The sequence below is a fragment of the Branchiostoma belcheri genome, unplaced genomic scaffold (assembly GCF_001625305.1).
Source record: "Branchiostoma belcheri isolate BF01 breed outbred unplaced genomic scaffold, Haploidv18h27 scaffold36, whole genome shotgun sequence".
Classification (NCBI taxonomy): domain Eukaryota; kingdom Metazoa; phylum Chordata; class Leptocardii; order Amphioxiformes; family Branchiostomatidae; genus Branchiostoma; species Branchiostoma belcheri.
In genome coordinates, this window is record NW_017803976.1 from 1,014,244 (window position 1) to 1,032,588 (window position 18,345).

Consider the following 18,345-nt stretch of genomic DNA (forward strand, 5'->3'; position numbering starts at 1 on the left):
CCTCTCTAGGTATTTCACAGAACCCTTGGTGCAAATTAAACATGCGTAGCATACTGTAACGTTACATGTGCCCTGCCCCTCCCCCCATATCGTCGCCTACTTCAAAATCCGGGTCTAAAACCGTGTATATCGTCGCGGGTCGGGAAGAATCGATGCCCCAGACTGCCATAGGATGTCCTCAAAATGTTCTTTGGAATTATTCGCTTGTTCATGCAAATAAACAACGGGGCACTTACCGGGGAAGATCGAAGACGAGGTGGTTCTGTTGTTGGGGGCAGATGTTGTAAGGGCAATATTAACATAATCTATGCAGGATTTCTATTAATTAATTTTATCACTAACGGGCCCGTTATTGATTAATAAACGCACCGGACATTGTAAGCATAAAAACTAAAACAAATTTGAGACTGAAGTAAACAAAAACGACAGCGAATGTGACCCTTGACCTATAATAGGGGACCGTCCATTCTTCAACAGGGCAGGGGTGACACGTATTCTTCCGTGCAGCGAGCTTTCGTTGCGCGCAGCGAGGTCGCCGAGGAAGCTCTTTCTGTGCAGGCGTGAGGAAGCTCGTGGCAGGCACGACGCAGGTATTCGTGCGCAGACGAGGAAGCTCTTTCTGTGCAGGCGTGAGGAAGCTCTTGGCAGGCACGACGCAGGTATTCGTGCGCAGACGAGGAAGCTCTTTCTGTGCAGGCGTGAGGAAGCTCTTGGCAAACACGACGCAGGTAGTCGTGCGCAGACGAGGAAGCTCTTTGCAGACATGACGCAGGTATACGCGCAGGCGACGCAGGTGTGCGCGCAGGCGACGCAGGTGTGCGCGCAGGTGACGCAGGTTTGTCCTTGTCGGCCACGGTAGAAATAAGAATGAAAAGTTATTAGCTTACATTTTATACGAGCGTTCGCTGTTTTTGTTTACATCCTCATGATGCATGCGATTGGTTGATTGCCTGGTTGATTATATAAGTTACTTGAACATACATGCAAATTATCGGCAGGCAATGAACCAATCGTCACCCGCTATTTGGCCGTGTCGTCATTGCGATCGCTTACCGACACATTTGGCGGGAGATCCCGTCCAGTCTCCGTCCTTGGTGCACAGGCTGAGGTTGTCCCCCAGCAGATCGTAGCCAGGATCACACCGCACGGCACAGGCCGAGTTAAACACATTATTACAGGTGTCCTGCACGAAGTACCCGCGTTCAGGGGGTGATAGGGCAGGGCACGTCACCACTGCCATGGAAAACAACATGGTGATCACAACATGCATGAGCGATAGTAGATATAGCCTCCCAGCTAATCTCCAGGGAGATCTTTTGGTTGCTACAGCCTACGTACAAGACAATACAATGTCAAATTTGCAGGGCAGCTGTATCCAATACGTCACTGCAGTTTGGCTAGCAAAAAAATCGGTACCAATATCGGTACAAAAAAAAACGCTTAAAAAGACGTAAAAGGAAAAGAAGTCAACTTGAAACAAGCCAAACTTAAATCTCTACTTCCTAGTAACTCTCCAAAGTTACACTGCCAGATTTTTTTTTGGTAAATTGCAAGGATTTGTTCTTTGAAATATTGAATTATGAACGAAGAATTTTATATGAATTAAGTTGCTTTGTTGAGGTTTCATGTTCATGGTCAAACACCTGCAAACGTCTTCAACTTTGTGTCAAAAGACGCCAAGTTTGTATGCTTTTCAAAGCACAGGCAGACTGACACCTGCATCTGTACGTGGAAAAAAACACTTTAGAGGTCGACAAGGATCGTTAACTTACACCAGAATTGGCACGCCATTCAAACCCACAAAACATTATAGACAGCACACAAGAGACAAAGCGGCCCAAGTCTACCATATCTGCCAACACGTAGCCTCTGCAATGTTGTTGACGTCACATCCGAAACTATAATTGATGTTGACCAAGGTATGATATCAAGTGGTTGTTAGAAGTGCCACACCATGTCTACATGTAGTTATAAGGGCTGCTTTGATATAGCATGCCCGTAGCCAGTGGGGGTTCGGAAGAACTCCCCCACAAGGCTCAAAGGTCCACTTTTTGGTCCACTTTTTATGTAAAGGTCCCCTTTTTGGTCCACATTTTATGTAAAGGTCCACTTTTTGGTCCACATTTTATGTACAGGTCGAAGATTTTTCTTGAAAAGATGGACTGGAATCGTAGAAAAACTGCTCCCTTTGTCATTGACTAAAAATTTATCTCTGATTTTTTTCTTGAAAATCCTCTAAAAAATGCACGAAATGCCATTTTAGAAGGTTCATTTTTCAAAATTTTCCAGGGGAGCATGCCCCCGGACCCCCCTAGGAACCTCGCATATGGCGCTCGAGGTCCCCTCAAGCAGTGGGATGAACCCCCCCCCCCATTCAAAATCCTGGCTATGGGCATGATATAGTGTGGTTGAATGTCATCTGATATGAGCGTACGTGTGTCTGGCCTGACAATATTTTACTCTACTTGTTCAGCATTCTGTCCCGTCGTTTCTAGACGGAGAAATTATGATTAATCGCCGGTAATATCTGCGGAGTGCTGCCGTCTGGCGGAGCACGTTCCCGGCATACCTTGGCAGTGCCCCCCGCCGTCGTCCCGGTACCCGGCCTTGCACCTGCACTGCTGCGTGGATGTAGCTGCCAGCGGGGTCACGTGGTGTAGGTCCGGACACTTCAGGCAGGTGTTGATCCCTCCAGGTGCGGCGACTGGTTTGTACGTCCCAGTGGGGCAGGCTGTTAGGGGGGGGGGCGAAAACAGTTGGGAACATCAGCAATGTCTTATTTGTGTCTTCAGAGAATAAGCTTACATTTGAAAAAAAAAGAAGATATGTACAGTGTTGTTTACGTCGGTGAAGGTTAGACATCCAAGTAATGAGATACACACAAAAAAAACACTCAAACAACTGCATATGATTTTGGAAACAGTCTACCTTTCGTCATTGACACTGGAGAATTCTCAGAAAAGCGCAGTTTTATAAGTATGAAATAGTATTAGTGTTACAGTAATACAGCAGGCTCTCTTACAACATAGCCAGATTCAGTATTGTTAGCTTGTAACGGTCGCTGTAACACCACAAACTACCGTCCGTGGCTTTACCAGGACGTTGGGATGTTCGGGCGGCGATATAGTAGGCATTTCATCGGTCTCGTAGGACCATGAAGAAGAATCATCTTCTACATCATGTACTTATTTTTTTTGCTTTACGCTTAAAGCGTCTGTGTTCTGATTGGTATCTGTAGCTTGTTCTCAGTGTGGGCTGCAAGTGCAGCGTCGTCTGCAAATAGCAGGTCTCTGATAAGTACTTCTCGTACTTTGGTTTTGGCTTTTAGTCTGGACAAGTTGAAAAGCTTCCCATCTGATCTGGTGTGGAGGTAGACTCCCTCAGTTGATGTACCAAACGCACATTTCAGCATGACTGCAAAGAAAATGCCAAACAAGGTTGGAGCCAATACGCAGCCCTGCTTTACTCCACTGCGGATGTCAAAGGCTTCAGAAGAGGATCCATCAAACTGGACGACTCCTTTCATGCCTGTGTGGAAGGACTGGATCATTCTGAGAAGTTCTTGTACTCGTATATCGTACTCGTAAAGCGATTTAACCAGGCTAACAGGCCCGCGACTAAGTTGGCTTCCAGGCTATTAGTTGCTACAGAGCAGACTCTCTCCTATGGGAATTGTCACTTTCCTCTCAGTGAGTGTTGCTCCTTGTCTACACTGCTTATCAAAACATCTATAAAAGGCATCGACTTAACGCCGTCTGGCACGGGCCTTCACCACTTGTCATAAACATTCAAAATAGCGACTACCGGTAAGCACCGTTAAGTAGTCCCAGAGGGTGATGTAATGTTAACTTACAGTTTATAAACAGTCATCTTGTTTTCATACAAAATCTTCGATAAGCCAGCTGCAGAAGGCCCATATAAGCATGAGTATATGATGAACACGTTGACGGATTTAGGTTACACTGATTGTTCTTTTGCCACTTGGTGACCCTGTGAATTACTAGAAAGTAACATTTGCAAAGCAAATCATATACCTTCACACGGTCTAGCCTAACAAACTACCGCTCTAGATCTATCTATTCTTTCTTACTAAGTTAAACACATCTGCATGTAAATGGTGACCACGCGCCTCCAACTTTGTCCTGCCACTTGCTACACAATCCGACACAGGATGTCAGCCATAGTTACCATGGTGACAGCCGTCTGGTCCAGGTCATTGACCGTATTTGTTTGTGAATTGCAACGGAAGAAGAAGAAACGGAGCAAAAACAGTATGATATTTCCCTCTGCGAAGGTTAACTAAAACATATTATGAATGCCGCCGTCTTTATCAATGAAGGTTCATCGCGATACTGTTGGGTTATCACTGATCAGCCACTAGGGAGACACCAGTGAATTTATGAGGTCCGTCACTCCAGTGGAAAGATACAAATCGGCGTTTCTGTTCGAAGGATGCTAATCTAGAGATAAGGAACGAGGCAGCGGAACCTTGCGATATCCACGGAATGTATGTGCAAGATACAGTCGTGTTGACAAGACCGTGTACGCCGCGTGCTCGTAATGTTAACATAGGAGTTCGAAATGGCCATGATAATGCATTAACCGTATTCCATGTGCAGAGTGAATCGTAAGCTTTTTCTTAAAGAATTTTGAATAACAACTCTGACCTGTTGATAAAAAAAATTGTTCAAAATTCCTCGATGTCGAGGAAGGATGTCAAGTAGCCGTTCTTGAGACTGTATATCCATTTCATTACCGCAAATTTTAGAAAATAAAGAGCTCATATTTTTAAAGTTCATACTCGGCAGTGCAAGCCGAGGAGTTTCCTCTTCACAGACAGACGTTTGAATGCCAAAACATTACTGTTTCTGTTGTGGTAGTCTCTCATCGTTGTTTTCACATATTTGGCATTGAAATCCAATAAGATTAGTCACGGAAAGGGTTTTCCATGACGCCTATCGGCACGGTAACATATCTATAGGAATCCCCCCTTACTGTTTTTGTAACAGTAAAGCAAAGAACAGTTAAATCATCAATCTGCGTCTAGCCGTTAAAATAAAAGGTTGATAACTTCCGGATGTCTGAGACCATGTCGAGTCGAAGGATTCATGATCAAGGACGCTATTTTCTCCAAGCAGATGCTGGGAGTGAATTTCCAGGGCGAGGGACTGTCAGATTTGGCAGGCAGTTTGACGCTACGATTTTCGACCCTAACATCTGCTTGGAGATGGCAATGATACAAGCGTTCGCAGCAACCTCAGCAACCTCAGCCTTCAAATTTACTAGCCTCTTTCGCAGACTTGTTGGGTGTCGGCGTTATTTTTTTCTGTGAGCGACGCGAGTAATATGCCGCGGAGGGACGATTTTGCCGCCCCTAGGCCTGGGAGTTTTGCCACGGAGAGAAGGTTTCCCGCTCCAACAAGAGCGGGAAACTCGCGTCGCTCACAGAAAAAGATAACGCCGACCCCAACAAGTCTGCGAAGGAGGCTACAAATTTACCATGTTCTTGTAGAATTGGAATAACGCACAACATGGGGCTTGCCCACAGTGGAGTCTTGAAATGATTCAGGGACATACGGTGAAATGATGCTAAAGAAGCAATGATTTGTGCTTTTCTGAATTGTCTTGCTCTTTGTGTACATGTCAGACCAGAGTGAATGTGACATCTCCAGCTGTTTTAATAAGGCAAAAGTTTAATAATAAGGCCGACAAATTGAATGAAATATCCGTGCCAAAAACTGATCCCGCGTGCCAGACAGGTTAGTGTTCAATCTCTATTAGCCGGGACAGGGTTAGCGCACAGGTTGGTTGGTGAAACATGCGGGTCAGACCCTACCATGGAATCCAGAACTCGTTTTCCGGGCCGCAAGAGCCCTTCGCCCGCTGGTGTAAATTACCGCTACGGGAGAGTCTAGCCCGGGGGAGTTAGGCTGGCCGTAGTAAAGGTCCGGACAAAACCCCTCGGGCTCAACTCCCCCGTAGCGGTAATTTAGATAGGCGGGCGAAGGGCTCTTGGCTGCCGAAGGAAAACGGGTAACGGCCCGATACTAGTTTGGCATCCAGGGTAGTCAGACCCTTGGCATACCTAGACAGTCGTGATGGACGCCGTTCCCGTAATACCCCGCCTCACAGATACACTGGTACTGCCCCGTGTGCGTGCCGCACCTGTGCGGGAAAGAAAAAAAAATCCGCAACATCGTCATAACAACAATTCCAATATTCTCTTAACGATTTAATATCGCGGTGACACCGTGACCCCAAGTCCCGCGAGATCTCGCGTGAGGACATTCCGGACAAAACGTCACGTTCCTCCCGCATCCATCACTCCGTCCCGGAAGGCGCCTGACAACATGTTTGCCAGCGGCATTCCCCCGCCGAACGTAAAGACCCAACCTCTGCGTCTACACCAATATAAAACGATTTGTACAAAATAAAACGGGGAAGTGCTAGTAACTCAAACCAGTCTTTGCCTCTCGGATATCGGTGAAATACTAAGGCCACAGCAAGTAATTTTTATGGATGACATCAGCGCGCGCATTAATTTTTGCCTGATTTTGGGAAAAAAAATTTTTTGCCTTCTGACAGTGGTCAACATGCCGAAAATGCGCAAAGATGTCTGTTGCCATGCCGGAATGTGGATGACAGATAACTATGAAGAGAGGAAATAAGAAAAGGCTCTGATTTAATGTTTCTTACTATGATGCAGTGATATGTGATGCTGGCTGTGTATACGTGATATTCTCACTGAATCAAAACCATTTGTACAATGAGTGAGTCAAAATTTTAAATTGTAGGAACCTTTTTTTTCGGCCTGCCTTGTTTTTTTTCGCCCGCTCGCATTAGATTTGGAGTCTGCGGAGGATGTCATCCATAAGATTTACTTGCTGTGGCCTAAAGATCAGCTCCGCATTTTACTTGTGAGATTTCTCACCTGCATGAGGCCGTGACGTCACAACACTTGTTGCCCTGTGGGCACAGCTTCCAGCATTTGTCAGGTGTCTCCAAGATAAACTCTCCGCCGTGCAGATCTGTGGGGAGAAAAAGGTCTTGATCTAGATCTGTTCTTATAAAACTCAATTTATTAATGATATTTTGTGTGTTCCCTAAAACTACGTAATTCAGCCTTTTGTACAATACATTGTATTATTAGGCTGCAATACTGTTTTAGTTTTATGTCAATTTGCAAACAAACCATTTATATTTCCAGATCCTTTGTAAAATAATGAAGTTGAAAGTTAAAGTTTATTCTACTAAAAGATACCAGCTCGCTGCTGTCGTGCTTGTACGTATACGGCTTTGTGGCCAAAGGCTATAGATCGAAACGGAGATTGGCGCCGCCCTATACACCATTTGGTGTGGACAGGAATTTTATCTTTTTCGCTAATTAAAGATAATCCTAATTAAGCCTTCGTCGTATCCACATATGTTACTGTTACTGTAAATTGGAGCTTGGTAAAGAGATCAACGACTAGATTAGTACTGTGGCCGTTTTTTTTCCAGAAAACCATGGTGAAATAGTCAAATGCTTTCTTCACAAGCTTTCTATGTTTCTTCGATGTATCTTAGATCCTAAGAACTTGTTTTGCCCGCGCGAAGCTGTAACATGTCTGAGTGCGGGTGTATTTAATGGTGTAATGTCAGCGCAGGGCAGTGTGTCAATCCGGGGGTTAGCGGCCCGTCTCATTCCCCTTAAAAGCGCAGGTCTGTTTACCGGCGGTGTAACGACCATGTACAGGGTACTCCCCCTCCTGACCTCCCTAACTGTGAGACTATTTATGGTGATTGCGCCGTGAAGGAGTGAGGACTGAGACGTAAGGGGCGTTCTTGACGTCCCGGTGTTGAGCCAAATCCTTGAGCTGCCACATACGTGATAGGTCAGGTGTTTAGGACTAGGGTTAGGGTTAGGGTTAGGGTTAGGGTTAAGATTAGGGTTAGGGTTTGAACAATGATCCCAACTCTAACCCTAACCCAGGGCTAGGGTTAGACCTACGATTGGGGTTAGGTTAGGTTAGGTTTAGTCTCTCACATCACGACTTAACCCATTCCCATTCCTTGTCTCAGGAATATTGGAAACCCCAAAGTAAGTAGTGTTAGAGCCATGTATATGGCTTGACACCGGGGCTTGACGGGGCAAAGGCCACGTGAAAGGCTTCACAGGTGTCAGCCAGGCTGTAGCTAACAGGTGACGGCAGCCGGTGTCTTGGATGTGGAGAGATATACAATAACGAAAGAAAGTTTATTGCAAGTCCTTGCCCGTAGGCTAATTGCAACTACATGTCACATGAAAATAAAGGTTGGACAACGGATAACAACATAGTAGGTGACTTCTCTAATTACCAAACTGGGTTCTATTTCTTTTTCCGAGACAGTGGAAGACGAATGATCCCACTTTTTCTAAGGTGTGGGGTTTTGTGATGTTTAGAGGAGAGCAGTTTTCTTTTTGTCTGTAAACCCGGTGAACTTAGGATGAATTTGTTGGCCTCTTTCGTGATAGTAGAAGGGGCAGTTTGGAATAAAATGTGTTTCGTCTTCCACTTTGTTTGACATGAAATATATACCAGAATAATTTGCCAATACTATAGGAAGCCAAGCAGTCGCAAAATGACACTTACATGCACAATACTTCCTACCACTTCCACTAACTAAGAGGTGCTGTTTTTCAAGGAAGGAGAAAGTGTCACAACTTGAACTTGGCATGTCTACAGACACGTACTCAAGTACCCAGCCCCTCAGATCAGGATTCACTTCATTTCCGTTCGCAGGAAAAACTTTGAGTGATTTCCAAGAATTTAGTGAGAGGGAGAAGGAGAGACGACCAACAAACGAAGTGCCTTTCTTCACAGGTCAGACGCCGAAATGAGCTGGAGGTCAAGTTGATCTTGCCCTGACATTTCCTGCCTGATACCGCAGAGGAAACGGAGATACTCTAGAAGTCTCGTGAAGTTTCCAAGCTAAGGCATGATACGTTTTAAAGCGATACGCTAAACTAAAGGGTTAGGCCATGTTGATTTGATTATATGGATGACATCCACGCGCGCATGAATTTTCGGCCGTTTCCAAAAAAAAAAGTTTTCAACCATACTGTAAATCGTACAAAACAGTTGCAAAATGAGCAAAAATATACCGTAAGTTGCCAAAAAAAAATTAATAACAACTATACCAATGTCGTAGAATGCCAAAATCAAACGAAAAAAGACGAAATTGTAAAGAAATGAACTTGAAGATTAGATTATTCGCCAAACCATATTCTGTCCCATTTGTTCAACCCTCATGACCACGTAGATTTCATAATGCAAACAACTTTTTTTTTGCTAATTTTTTTTTTTATTCGCACGCGCGCATCAGTTTTGGGGCTCCGGCCCGGAAGATGTCATCATCAAATCAACATGGCCTTAATGATAAAGCTCAGATTGTCAAATCGTGTTGAGCTGGTCCTATTTTGCACATTTCTCCTGGTTTGGCAGGTGTCCCAAATGCCCTCTCCTGACACATGGGTCTGGGTTTAGGGTGAATTATCTGACAAGTACCTCCATGACAAATGACGCGTTACCAATTATTTCATGCGTCAATTAGAAGTATATTCTTCTTTTCGTTAGGCCACACCAATTTGATTTGTTGGTTCTCGTCTTTTTTTTAGAAAAAAAATGAAGCCACAGGGAGAGAAAAAAAAATGAAAACATCCTATGATAGCCCGGCCAAGTGCTATCATAGGAGCCATGAAGTCAACATACCAGGCTGGTTCGTAATAATATCAAACAGTGAATTTCGAACTTTTAATCAAACCATGCATTGAAAGATGGAAAAACTAACAACTCTGAAGAAAAGGGACTTTCTTTAACCGTTGGGGCCGAATGTAAGCATTTTCTAGTTGATTCAAAGGCTGACATCTTTTTTTTTTGTTGTAAGTATATGAAGCGGGTGAATCTAAAATTAAGTTGGTGTGGCCTTATTTATCGCCATATAGTTCAGGAGACTATTACAAACATTGTGGTGTCCCACTCAATTTGAAATCTTATGCTGACGTCAGCACGTATGGAATTGTAGTATTAATAAGCTACGAAATTTCTGGACACATCAGGCAAAGAAAACTATCACCGTCGCCAAAGCACTACACCAGAAGTCAGGTACGTGTATTTCGCTAACGTGACAGAAGGCACACACGCAAACAATACCATTTATACTATATTAGTTACTTAAATAGCCTAAGTCTAGTCTGCAGTTATGTAGAACTCCTCTATATCATCAAGTAGGCCATATTCCATAGATATTTTATCTTCTTTATGAAATATAGTGTTAATTTCGATACACAGAACTTATAAGCATTACTGTAGACGTTAGAGTAGATATCAGCTAGCTAGATATGTAGTAACTCTGAAGAGCTTGCCATACATTGTACCTGTTAAATTGTTGTGCAATAAGGTTTGACTTTGTAAAAATGAGTCCGTTTTAGCTCTATAAACAACCGACCCACCTACCCTCGTGCAATGCTCGTCTTGCCAAAGCCTCGAACTCGGCGAAGCTGTCGAGGATGTAGCTGTGTTCCTCCGCCGGTTCCGTGGCCATGTTCTGCAGCTCCTGCGAATCCCAAGTGGCCAGATTTGAGTCTATATTACTTTCAATATAGATTACGTTTGGGTAGCCTTTCAGTGGACATTTCAGCCTTTCAGTGGACATTTCAGCCTTTCAGTGCAATTAGGGTAACATGTAAACTGCACCTTAAAGATATAAAGTGTATCTTTGTTACATATTTTGTATGACCCTTACCTCATGGCCTCAGTGAAAAGTTGCCTGGGAACCGATTATTTGAGCTTCTCATAAATAGACAAATGTTCAAATAAACACAAACATGAGGAAATCGCAAGCAGCCTTTTTAGCGAAGATTTTAACAGAACTGGATGAATGGATGGATGGATGGATGGATGGATGGATGGATGGATGGATGGATGGATGGATGGGTGGATGGGTGGATGGGTGGGTGGATGGGTGGATGGATGGATGGATGGGTGGATTGATGGATGGATGGGTGGATGGGTGGATGGGTGGATGGATGGATGGATGGATGGATGGATGGATGGATGGATGAATGAATATGTTTTGGTGACTATGTCCTTGTATCAATATACATGTACTATTATTTAGCTCTCCAACGGGAGGAAGAAGAATGAATGTACCAGCTATTGATCAAATATCACTTACAGCTACAGTGATGTAAGCAGTGTCATTGTAACGATGAGACAACTGTCAGAAAATATGGCACTAGCTCCAGCTCGGGGTTACTGACTTCTCCGGGCTGTGACGTCTACGTACGTACCTTGACGTTTCCGTTGCGGATCCCGAAGGTGAAGATCTGCACGCCGTTGTGCTTGAGTTTTCGCGCCTCGGGGAGGGGGTCCCCGCCGTTGGAATAGCCGTCAGTCACCAGGAACACCGCCTTGGTGGCGTTAGGACGGGCATGGCGGAGTACCTCCTAGTGAGAACAGCATAGAAACATTATAGAAAGTTTATTGCAAATTCATGCCCGAGGGCTAATTGCAAGAACATGATAACAACAGTAAACAGTAGAATGATAATAAGTGATGCTAATGCTACTTTATATATACATTTCAAGCATGACAGTTCATCTGTGTTGGTAGTTACATATTTAGAGTTAAAAGTTTTGATCCGGCCATTTACATCGGGGCCCATCACCGCGACGGGGGCCGACATCGTCTACCAATACCTTTGACCCAGTGTTGACGTCACACTTCAGAGAAGCCACGTGACAAGCTTCACTGGGTCAGTCTACTGAGGAAGACCAGAGTGACTGGTCAAAAGCTCTAGGTGAGATAACTTCTGTTGGATCAAAAGTTTTAACTTAATAAACATTATGAAGCAAGTTAAAACTATAATTTCCAACACAAAACGTTAACAATGGACTTACCTTACAACTTACAAATTGCTTCATAATCACTTCTACCAACACAGACGAACTTTCAAGATAACATAGAAACATGTTCTGTATCGTTCTGTATTAAATTTGGGGCTAGACCATTTCGATATAAATGTGTTTTTCTTAGCACTCAGCACATGGAAGTTAAAAACACCTTACTATATGTACAATTGCGAGGCCCAAGGGCTATACAAACGAAGACGGGCGCGAACATATTGTATAAGTTAAAACCACATGGTGTAGGAAAACACCGATCACAAGATGCTAAAGTGTGAAATGAAGACATGTCGTGTTTACAGCAACTTTACATTGACGCGTTAGAATCATTATGATAATAACTTTATTGCGCAACAATTGTACAGTGTACAAAGTATGGCATCTACTAACTTAAGTAAGTACATATCAACTACATTTTCATAAGGCTAACCTAACTAATACAAAAGTGGGTGGCTAGTATGAGATAGGTATCAACTTATACAATCGTTGAAGGAGTTTCTAATATCCATACAGTCTTTAATATATATCCCTATGTATAGCATGTAGGGGTTGTCACAAGTCAATATGTATTTAAATTTTCTTTCCAAGTTCATTGTGGTGAATGTTGGGAAAGAATCTGATAGTCTAGTGTATAGTGCATTGCGTACATTAATATATTTAGGACACACAATCAAAAAGTGATATTCGTCCTCAATAAGCTCTGGACAAAATGGACAAACCCTCTGGTCATTGGGAATTTTATGGAATCTTCCGGTTTCTATACTAGGTTTGTGACAGCAATGGAATGTGTGCTCATCTTAGCATTGCGTAGGTATCAACCTAACATCGTGTAAGAACCAATGCGCACCCAACGTAACATTGTATAGCAATCAATGCATGCTCATCCTAACATTGTGTAAGAATGAAGATGCGTGTTCCTCATCACATTTTGTAAGAGATAATGCGTGTGCACCTGATAACATTATGTAAGAACCAATGCTCAACCTACATGTAACACCTTGCCACCTGCCAAATTATGTTAACTCGGTACATCTTGCACGGTACCATAGGTCGTTGGTTAACCTCTCGTACGACCAGTCTTGTAAAAGTACTCAGGTTACACAGCCTCTATGAGAGACGTGAAAACCTGTGCCGAGAGTTTGGGAAAAAAACTGTCCAAATCAAATCTCTATCACCACTGGCTCCCTCAGACAAGAGGCGAAGTAACGGGGAGGTCAACAAGGCAAAACAACAAATTCGACCCTATTCTAGCACGCACGAAGCGGTACTCCAAGAGCCCCTTGCCCTAGCCTAAATAGTAAAACTCCTAAATGAGTCAATGTAACGTATTGTCTTTTAACATGTATATATAAAGAGATCATGTAAATACGTGGAAATCGCAATTCAATTTTATGTATAAGTTCTGAGCTAGAAGGATATTTTAAAGTTGTATTTTAAAGTTGTTAAGGTGGACACTGATGTAATGAAACATGCAATTCACCCTCCGGGCTGCAAAATGTTTTAATCAATAAACCAGTCATCATCATCATCAACTCCGACAGTCGATGCCAAACAAACCCTGCATAACTGTCTCGTAGATGACTGTACATTTCGTAATTAACAAAATAAACATTAGACCGCGGCCATCCGTTATTTCATGGAAACGTTAGATGGGTCTTTTCCGCTGCATTTCCAAGTGTGACGTTTCTCTGAAAGTCTGCCGTTTAATGAAAGGAAGTTGGCAAAAAGACACTTCATACTCTCCAAGCAGAGGTTGTGGGGGAAAGATCGTTACCTTTTTATATATGGCCGTTTTTTTTTCCTGACCCCCACCCGTCGGTGGCTGCCGACCTTCTCTGGCCAATGGATACTGCCTGGCCAATTTGATACTGTCGTTTTACCACCGAAAGGGATCTACTTGAGATTAACACTTCACATAACTGCTCATCAAGGTTCGAACGACCGTTCCCGAACCGTTTGCGTGTGGAGGTAAGAGTAGCAAATAAAGGAAGAGCTCTTCGCGTAGCCAAGTTCAATGTTACGCCGCCAGATGGTATGGTGTCCAGGGATTAGCACGGGATCAAGTCCAGGGTTTTACCAATTAATCTCAGGACGGGAGGGTTTAAAAGGGAAACACCGAGCCACAAACAATGCAGGCATCCCTACAGGTGCAAAGGCCAACGTGCGAGGAGGGAAGGAAAATACGTCCCCAGCTGAGTTTGGGCTCGAGTCATGTGTCTTTGGTATTCAACAATATCACCGGGGAGTTGTCTTCGCGCTTGTGAAAACATTGTCAAGTTGTACCCGTAACCTTTCTGCGGTGCCTGAAAAAACGTCCGAGTCAATAAGAGAAATGTTTGGATACTAGCGTTGAGGGATTTCCTTTCCCCGGACGGAGCTTTGCCAATAACGCCGGGGCATTGTTAGGGGAGGGGAAAGGCACGTAGAAAGCTATATACATGTCTATTGTGGAGAACAAGTGTTCCGTATTTGGGCGGGTCGGGAGGCCGAGACCTGGATGTGGAGTCCCGGCAGCGCGGAGTGCAATTTGTCTGGCATGTGGGCTAACGGCCGCGCTGAAAGCAGCCGCGAGCCTTATCGTTAGGAAATGTCTATTACTTCCACTGATGAAGGACGGGGTCACTCGGCCCGCTCACGAGGTCTCCTGCTGTTGTGAACTACAGCTACCGTCTGTTGAAAGTAAAGTCAAAACGTTTAACTTGAGTTATAGCTAGTTAAACATCAAAGGCAAACTTACCTGTGCTTTTATGATGGCTCCCTTGGTGTATGTGCCCCCGCCGGCGTATTTAATTCTCGGTAGCTCTTCTTCCAAGAGAGAACACTTGTGCTTGTGGTAGCTGGGTTTGGACAAGTGGTCCACATGGTTGACTACCTTGTTGCGTGAGGAGAAGGTAACGATAGCCACGCGTGCCGCATTCTCCGCGAGGGTAAAGTCGGCCAGGAGCTTCTTCACGAAGCGGAGCTCGCTGTTGAAGTTCTCGTTACCGACACTGGCGGAACTGTCCACCAGGAAAACAAGTTCGACCGTCTGGTTTTCCGTCTGTCTCAGGCGCTGGACGTGCTTCTTGAAGATCTCGCCCAGGATTTCCACTTTGGTGCGGGGAGAGTCGGGATCCAGCCCGATCTGCAGCGCGGAGGGATCGTCGTTGACGGTCCTGTCGGATCCCCGGGCGTCCCATCCCGTCCCGCGGGACAACAGTGAGAACAAACAAGTCAGAACCGGGACCACGCTGCCGCCCAACATCCCGAACTCGCGCGCTGTGAGCTGGGCTCCTGTCCGGGAGAGATGCCGTCTATCAGCCGACGGTGTCCTCCAAATTCACAAATTCCTCCCAATGACAGGACAGATCAGGAATTCTAATTGCCCTAGCCGCCCGCCGCCGTGCTCTTAGGTTGAAAGCAAACAGGGCTGAGGTTATCACGATTGTTTATGCCTGGCTAAGACAAGAGGCTTTACTCTGGTCCAGGCTCGTGCTCACCAGCCAGAGGTGCCCCGCCGAGAGCCGGACTCGATGATTAAAAGCCTGGAAAACACACCTGTCAGCGGGAAAAAAGCGGGGCACGGGCCCGCTCTCTAGGACTGATGATCCTACTCTACAACCTACGACTCTTCACTCCCCGGCCTGGCGTGTCAGCGACATGACCGTGCGTGGGCAAGGGCCTGTTTTCCCAACCCTTTGCGCAAGCGTGTTTGTTTATACACTCTGGGACTTACATGACTCGCGCACGGTTGGCAGAGAGGTCGGTTCAACATCAAACCATGCACGATACCGGGACGTCACATCACACAGAGATGGGCAGTAATTCAGTTATCGTATGAGTCACGTGCTCGTCACGTGGAGTTATAGTTTTCATTTCTGTCGTCTGTTTCGCGAGCCCCGGCTGCCATCTCCAGACTTCGCCCAGGAGGAAGTTAAGTAAACATTTTTGAGTCGAACGAAAACTTCCTTCCGTCTATACCAAAAGAAGAGAGGCTTTTAAAGCAGCATGGCTCGCGGTAAGAAGTCCCCCCGGGGTCTGTTGTTTAGCTTTTCCCCGGCCACAAGAGACGCCCTGCTCACTTTCTTCGCCACCAAGCAGCCCTCTGGAATTTGCTGAAATCTCTGAGAAGCGAGTTTTTCGACGTCTGACATTGAGCATCAGGGCGTCTGGCGTAATAGTACTATTTTAACTTTAAGGTCTCTTCTGGCACGGGGCACGCTTATAAGTGATACTAAGAAAACAACAATTACGTTGGCGTAAAGTTATCCATAGTCTGCAGTTTACCGTGCCCCTAAATAGACGTTGATAATAACGTGCGTCATTATAACATGCTGTTGACTGAACTGTGTCAAAGCCAGCTTATATATTTCCACGGCAAGGTACAATATTTATACAGAGGAGTTTTGTACTTCCTTCTCTTCTTGAGAAGACACGAGACTGTTGAAAGATGCACACGTCCTTTCCGAGAAGTTTCAAGGAACTTTTATGATTCAGGCTTAAGATGTTCAAGTACATTATACTTCCGCTGTATACAGTAAATCACAAAGTTCGCGCCAGTGGTCCGTACCTCCTGTGCGCTTTAAATTTGCGGTATTCATTGCTTTCGGATATCTTTTGAAGAGTATTTCCATATATTGTACACACTTGTTTCACTGTTGTATCATAAATGGTATCTATGTGAGTTTTTCCAACTTCATGTATCTCGTTAGATTTTAATAACCCTGTTTTCCATACATGGCAAAGAGAATTATCATATAAAATGTGTCGATTTTAACTAGAGTTTCTAACTACAAAATGAGATATTAGAATTGAATATTACGTAGTCTATCTACAGGCGGCGGGGGGGGGGGCACGAAGATATGTCTGTTTTGTAGATTCTAGAGTTCGCCTCCTACTGTCCTTGACCAGTATCCTTGGATATCAGTATCAATAGTTAGCCCTGACATCCTCTGTTCACTACAGTAGAGTAGTAGTACCAACGGGTAAACCGTTTTCTTGTGGGAAGGGGATGGGGGGCACAATTGTCGATATACGTCACTGCAAGGATCAAAGTAAGACCACAGATCGGATGGACGAGTTTCAACAAGCCGTCCAACTTTGCTCCAACAAAGGCTTGGCAGCTGTATGTCTGCTGGCTGCCTGCCCACCGTGACTGGAGCAGACAGCCTCGGCTGTGACGTGTGCAGGCCGCCGCAGACACTGTTGACGTACGCGTTCTGTTAAGGCCACAGCAAGTAAATTTTATGGATGACATCTTCCACAGACTCCAAATCTAATGCAAGCGGGCGAAAAAAAACAAGACGGGCCGAAAAAAACAAGCTTAAGGTTCCTACATTTAAAAACTTTTGACTCAATCATTGTACAAATGGTTTGATTCAGTGGGAACATCACATATACACAGTCAGCATCACATATCACTGCATCAAGTTGAGAAACAAAACATTAAATCAGAGCCTTTTCTCGTCTCCTCTCTTCATAGTTATCTGCCATCCACCTTCCGGCATGGCAACAGACATCTTTGCCCATTTTCGGCATGTTGACCACTGTCAGAAGGCAACAAAATTTCTTGTTGTTTTTTTTCCAAAATCAGGCGAAAATTAATGCGCGCGCTGATGTCATCCATAAAAATTACTTGCTGTGGCCTAAGGTTGGAGAAAGATAGCTTTGGGCACGGAGTGCCAGGCACCGCCACTAACGTACTTGTCAGTAGTGTATCAAAATAATTATCTTAGACAACACAAATGATCCGGCGGTGGGTTGGCATAGTTTGGTCCCCACAGGAGTCGGATCAGGTTGGATTTGGTACTGTTTGGACCCTGACTTTAGATGATATACTCACGTTCTGGTGTTTAAAGACCGCGGTCGTTGTACATGTTACACGATTTGGCTATAGTTCAATCGTTGTAATTTATCAGAGCCTGTCATTTTTCTTGCGCCTCTAGTCACTCTCTCTCTCCCGCTCTCTCATCCCCTCCATTGTATAGCCGTATCAGACATTTTTGAACAAAAGAAGGATTCAATCTGTCATCAATGTTACAGTATGATGCTTAAGCACAGGGGACATTTTGGTCCAGGGGCTCTTCCGTTGGCCAGGTAATATATGGATATCTCAATCACTACATTTACCGCCCTGGCAAACTTTACATCCTGTTATATAGTCAGCTGTGTAGCGTGTGGAGTAGTACTGTGGACCCACCGTCAAGTGGCAGAGATAGTCTCCTGTGCAGACCATCACTTTCCAGCGCTTTCTTCTATGAGCGCGGTGCGTGGTTTCTTGCATGTCGTTGACAGAGCTGTGTTGGTATTGGGGGAGGGCTGTATGGGGTACTCTCCAAGCAGAGGTTTGGGTTTTGGGGGTATTTTTAGCGTGTTAACGTTTTTAGGCTTTTTTTCGGGGTTTCTCTTTTGCACTGAATTTTTTTTTTTGGGTTTGGTGG

At 44.7% G+C, this 18,345-nt stretch overlaps 1 protein-coding gene across 1 annotated transcript in view; it reads right to left on the minus strand.

Moving 5' to 3' along the window:
- The window catches only part of LOC109476067 (sushi, von Willebrand factor type A, EGF and pentraxin domain-containing protein 1-like), a 94,150-nt gene extending 78,590 nt beyond the window's left edge, over nucleotides 1-15,560 (minus strand). The window contains 7 exon segments of the mRNA XM_019776917.1: nucleotides 1,054-1,233; nucleotides 2,570-2,731; nucleotides 6,086-6,165; nucleotides 6,932-7,028; nucleotides 10,476-10,575; nucleotides 11,312-11,467; nucleotides 14,664-15,560. Of these exon segments, the coding sequence (XP_019632476.1) occupies nucleotides 1,054-1,233; nucleotides 2,570-2,731; nucleotides 6,086-6,165; nucleotides 6,932-7,028; nucleotides 10,476-10,575; nucleotides 11,312-11,467; nucleotides 14,664-15,170 (1,282 nt within the window). The 5' untranslated portion in view covers nucleotides 15,171-15,560.
- Between the last annotated feature and the right edge of the window lie 2,785 nt (nucleotides 15,561-18,345).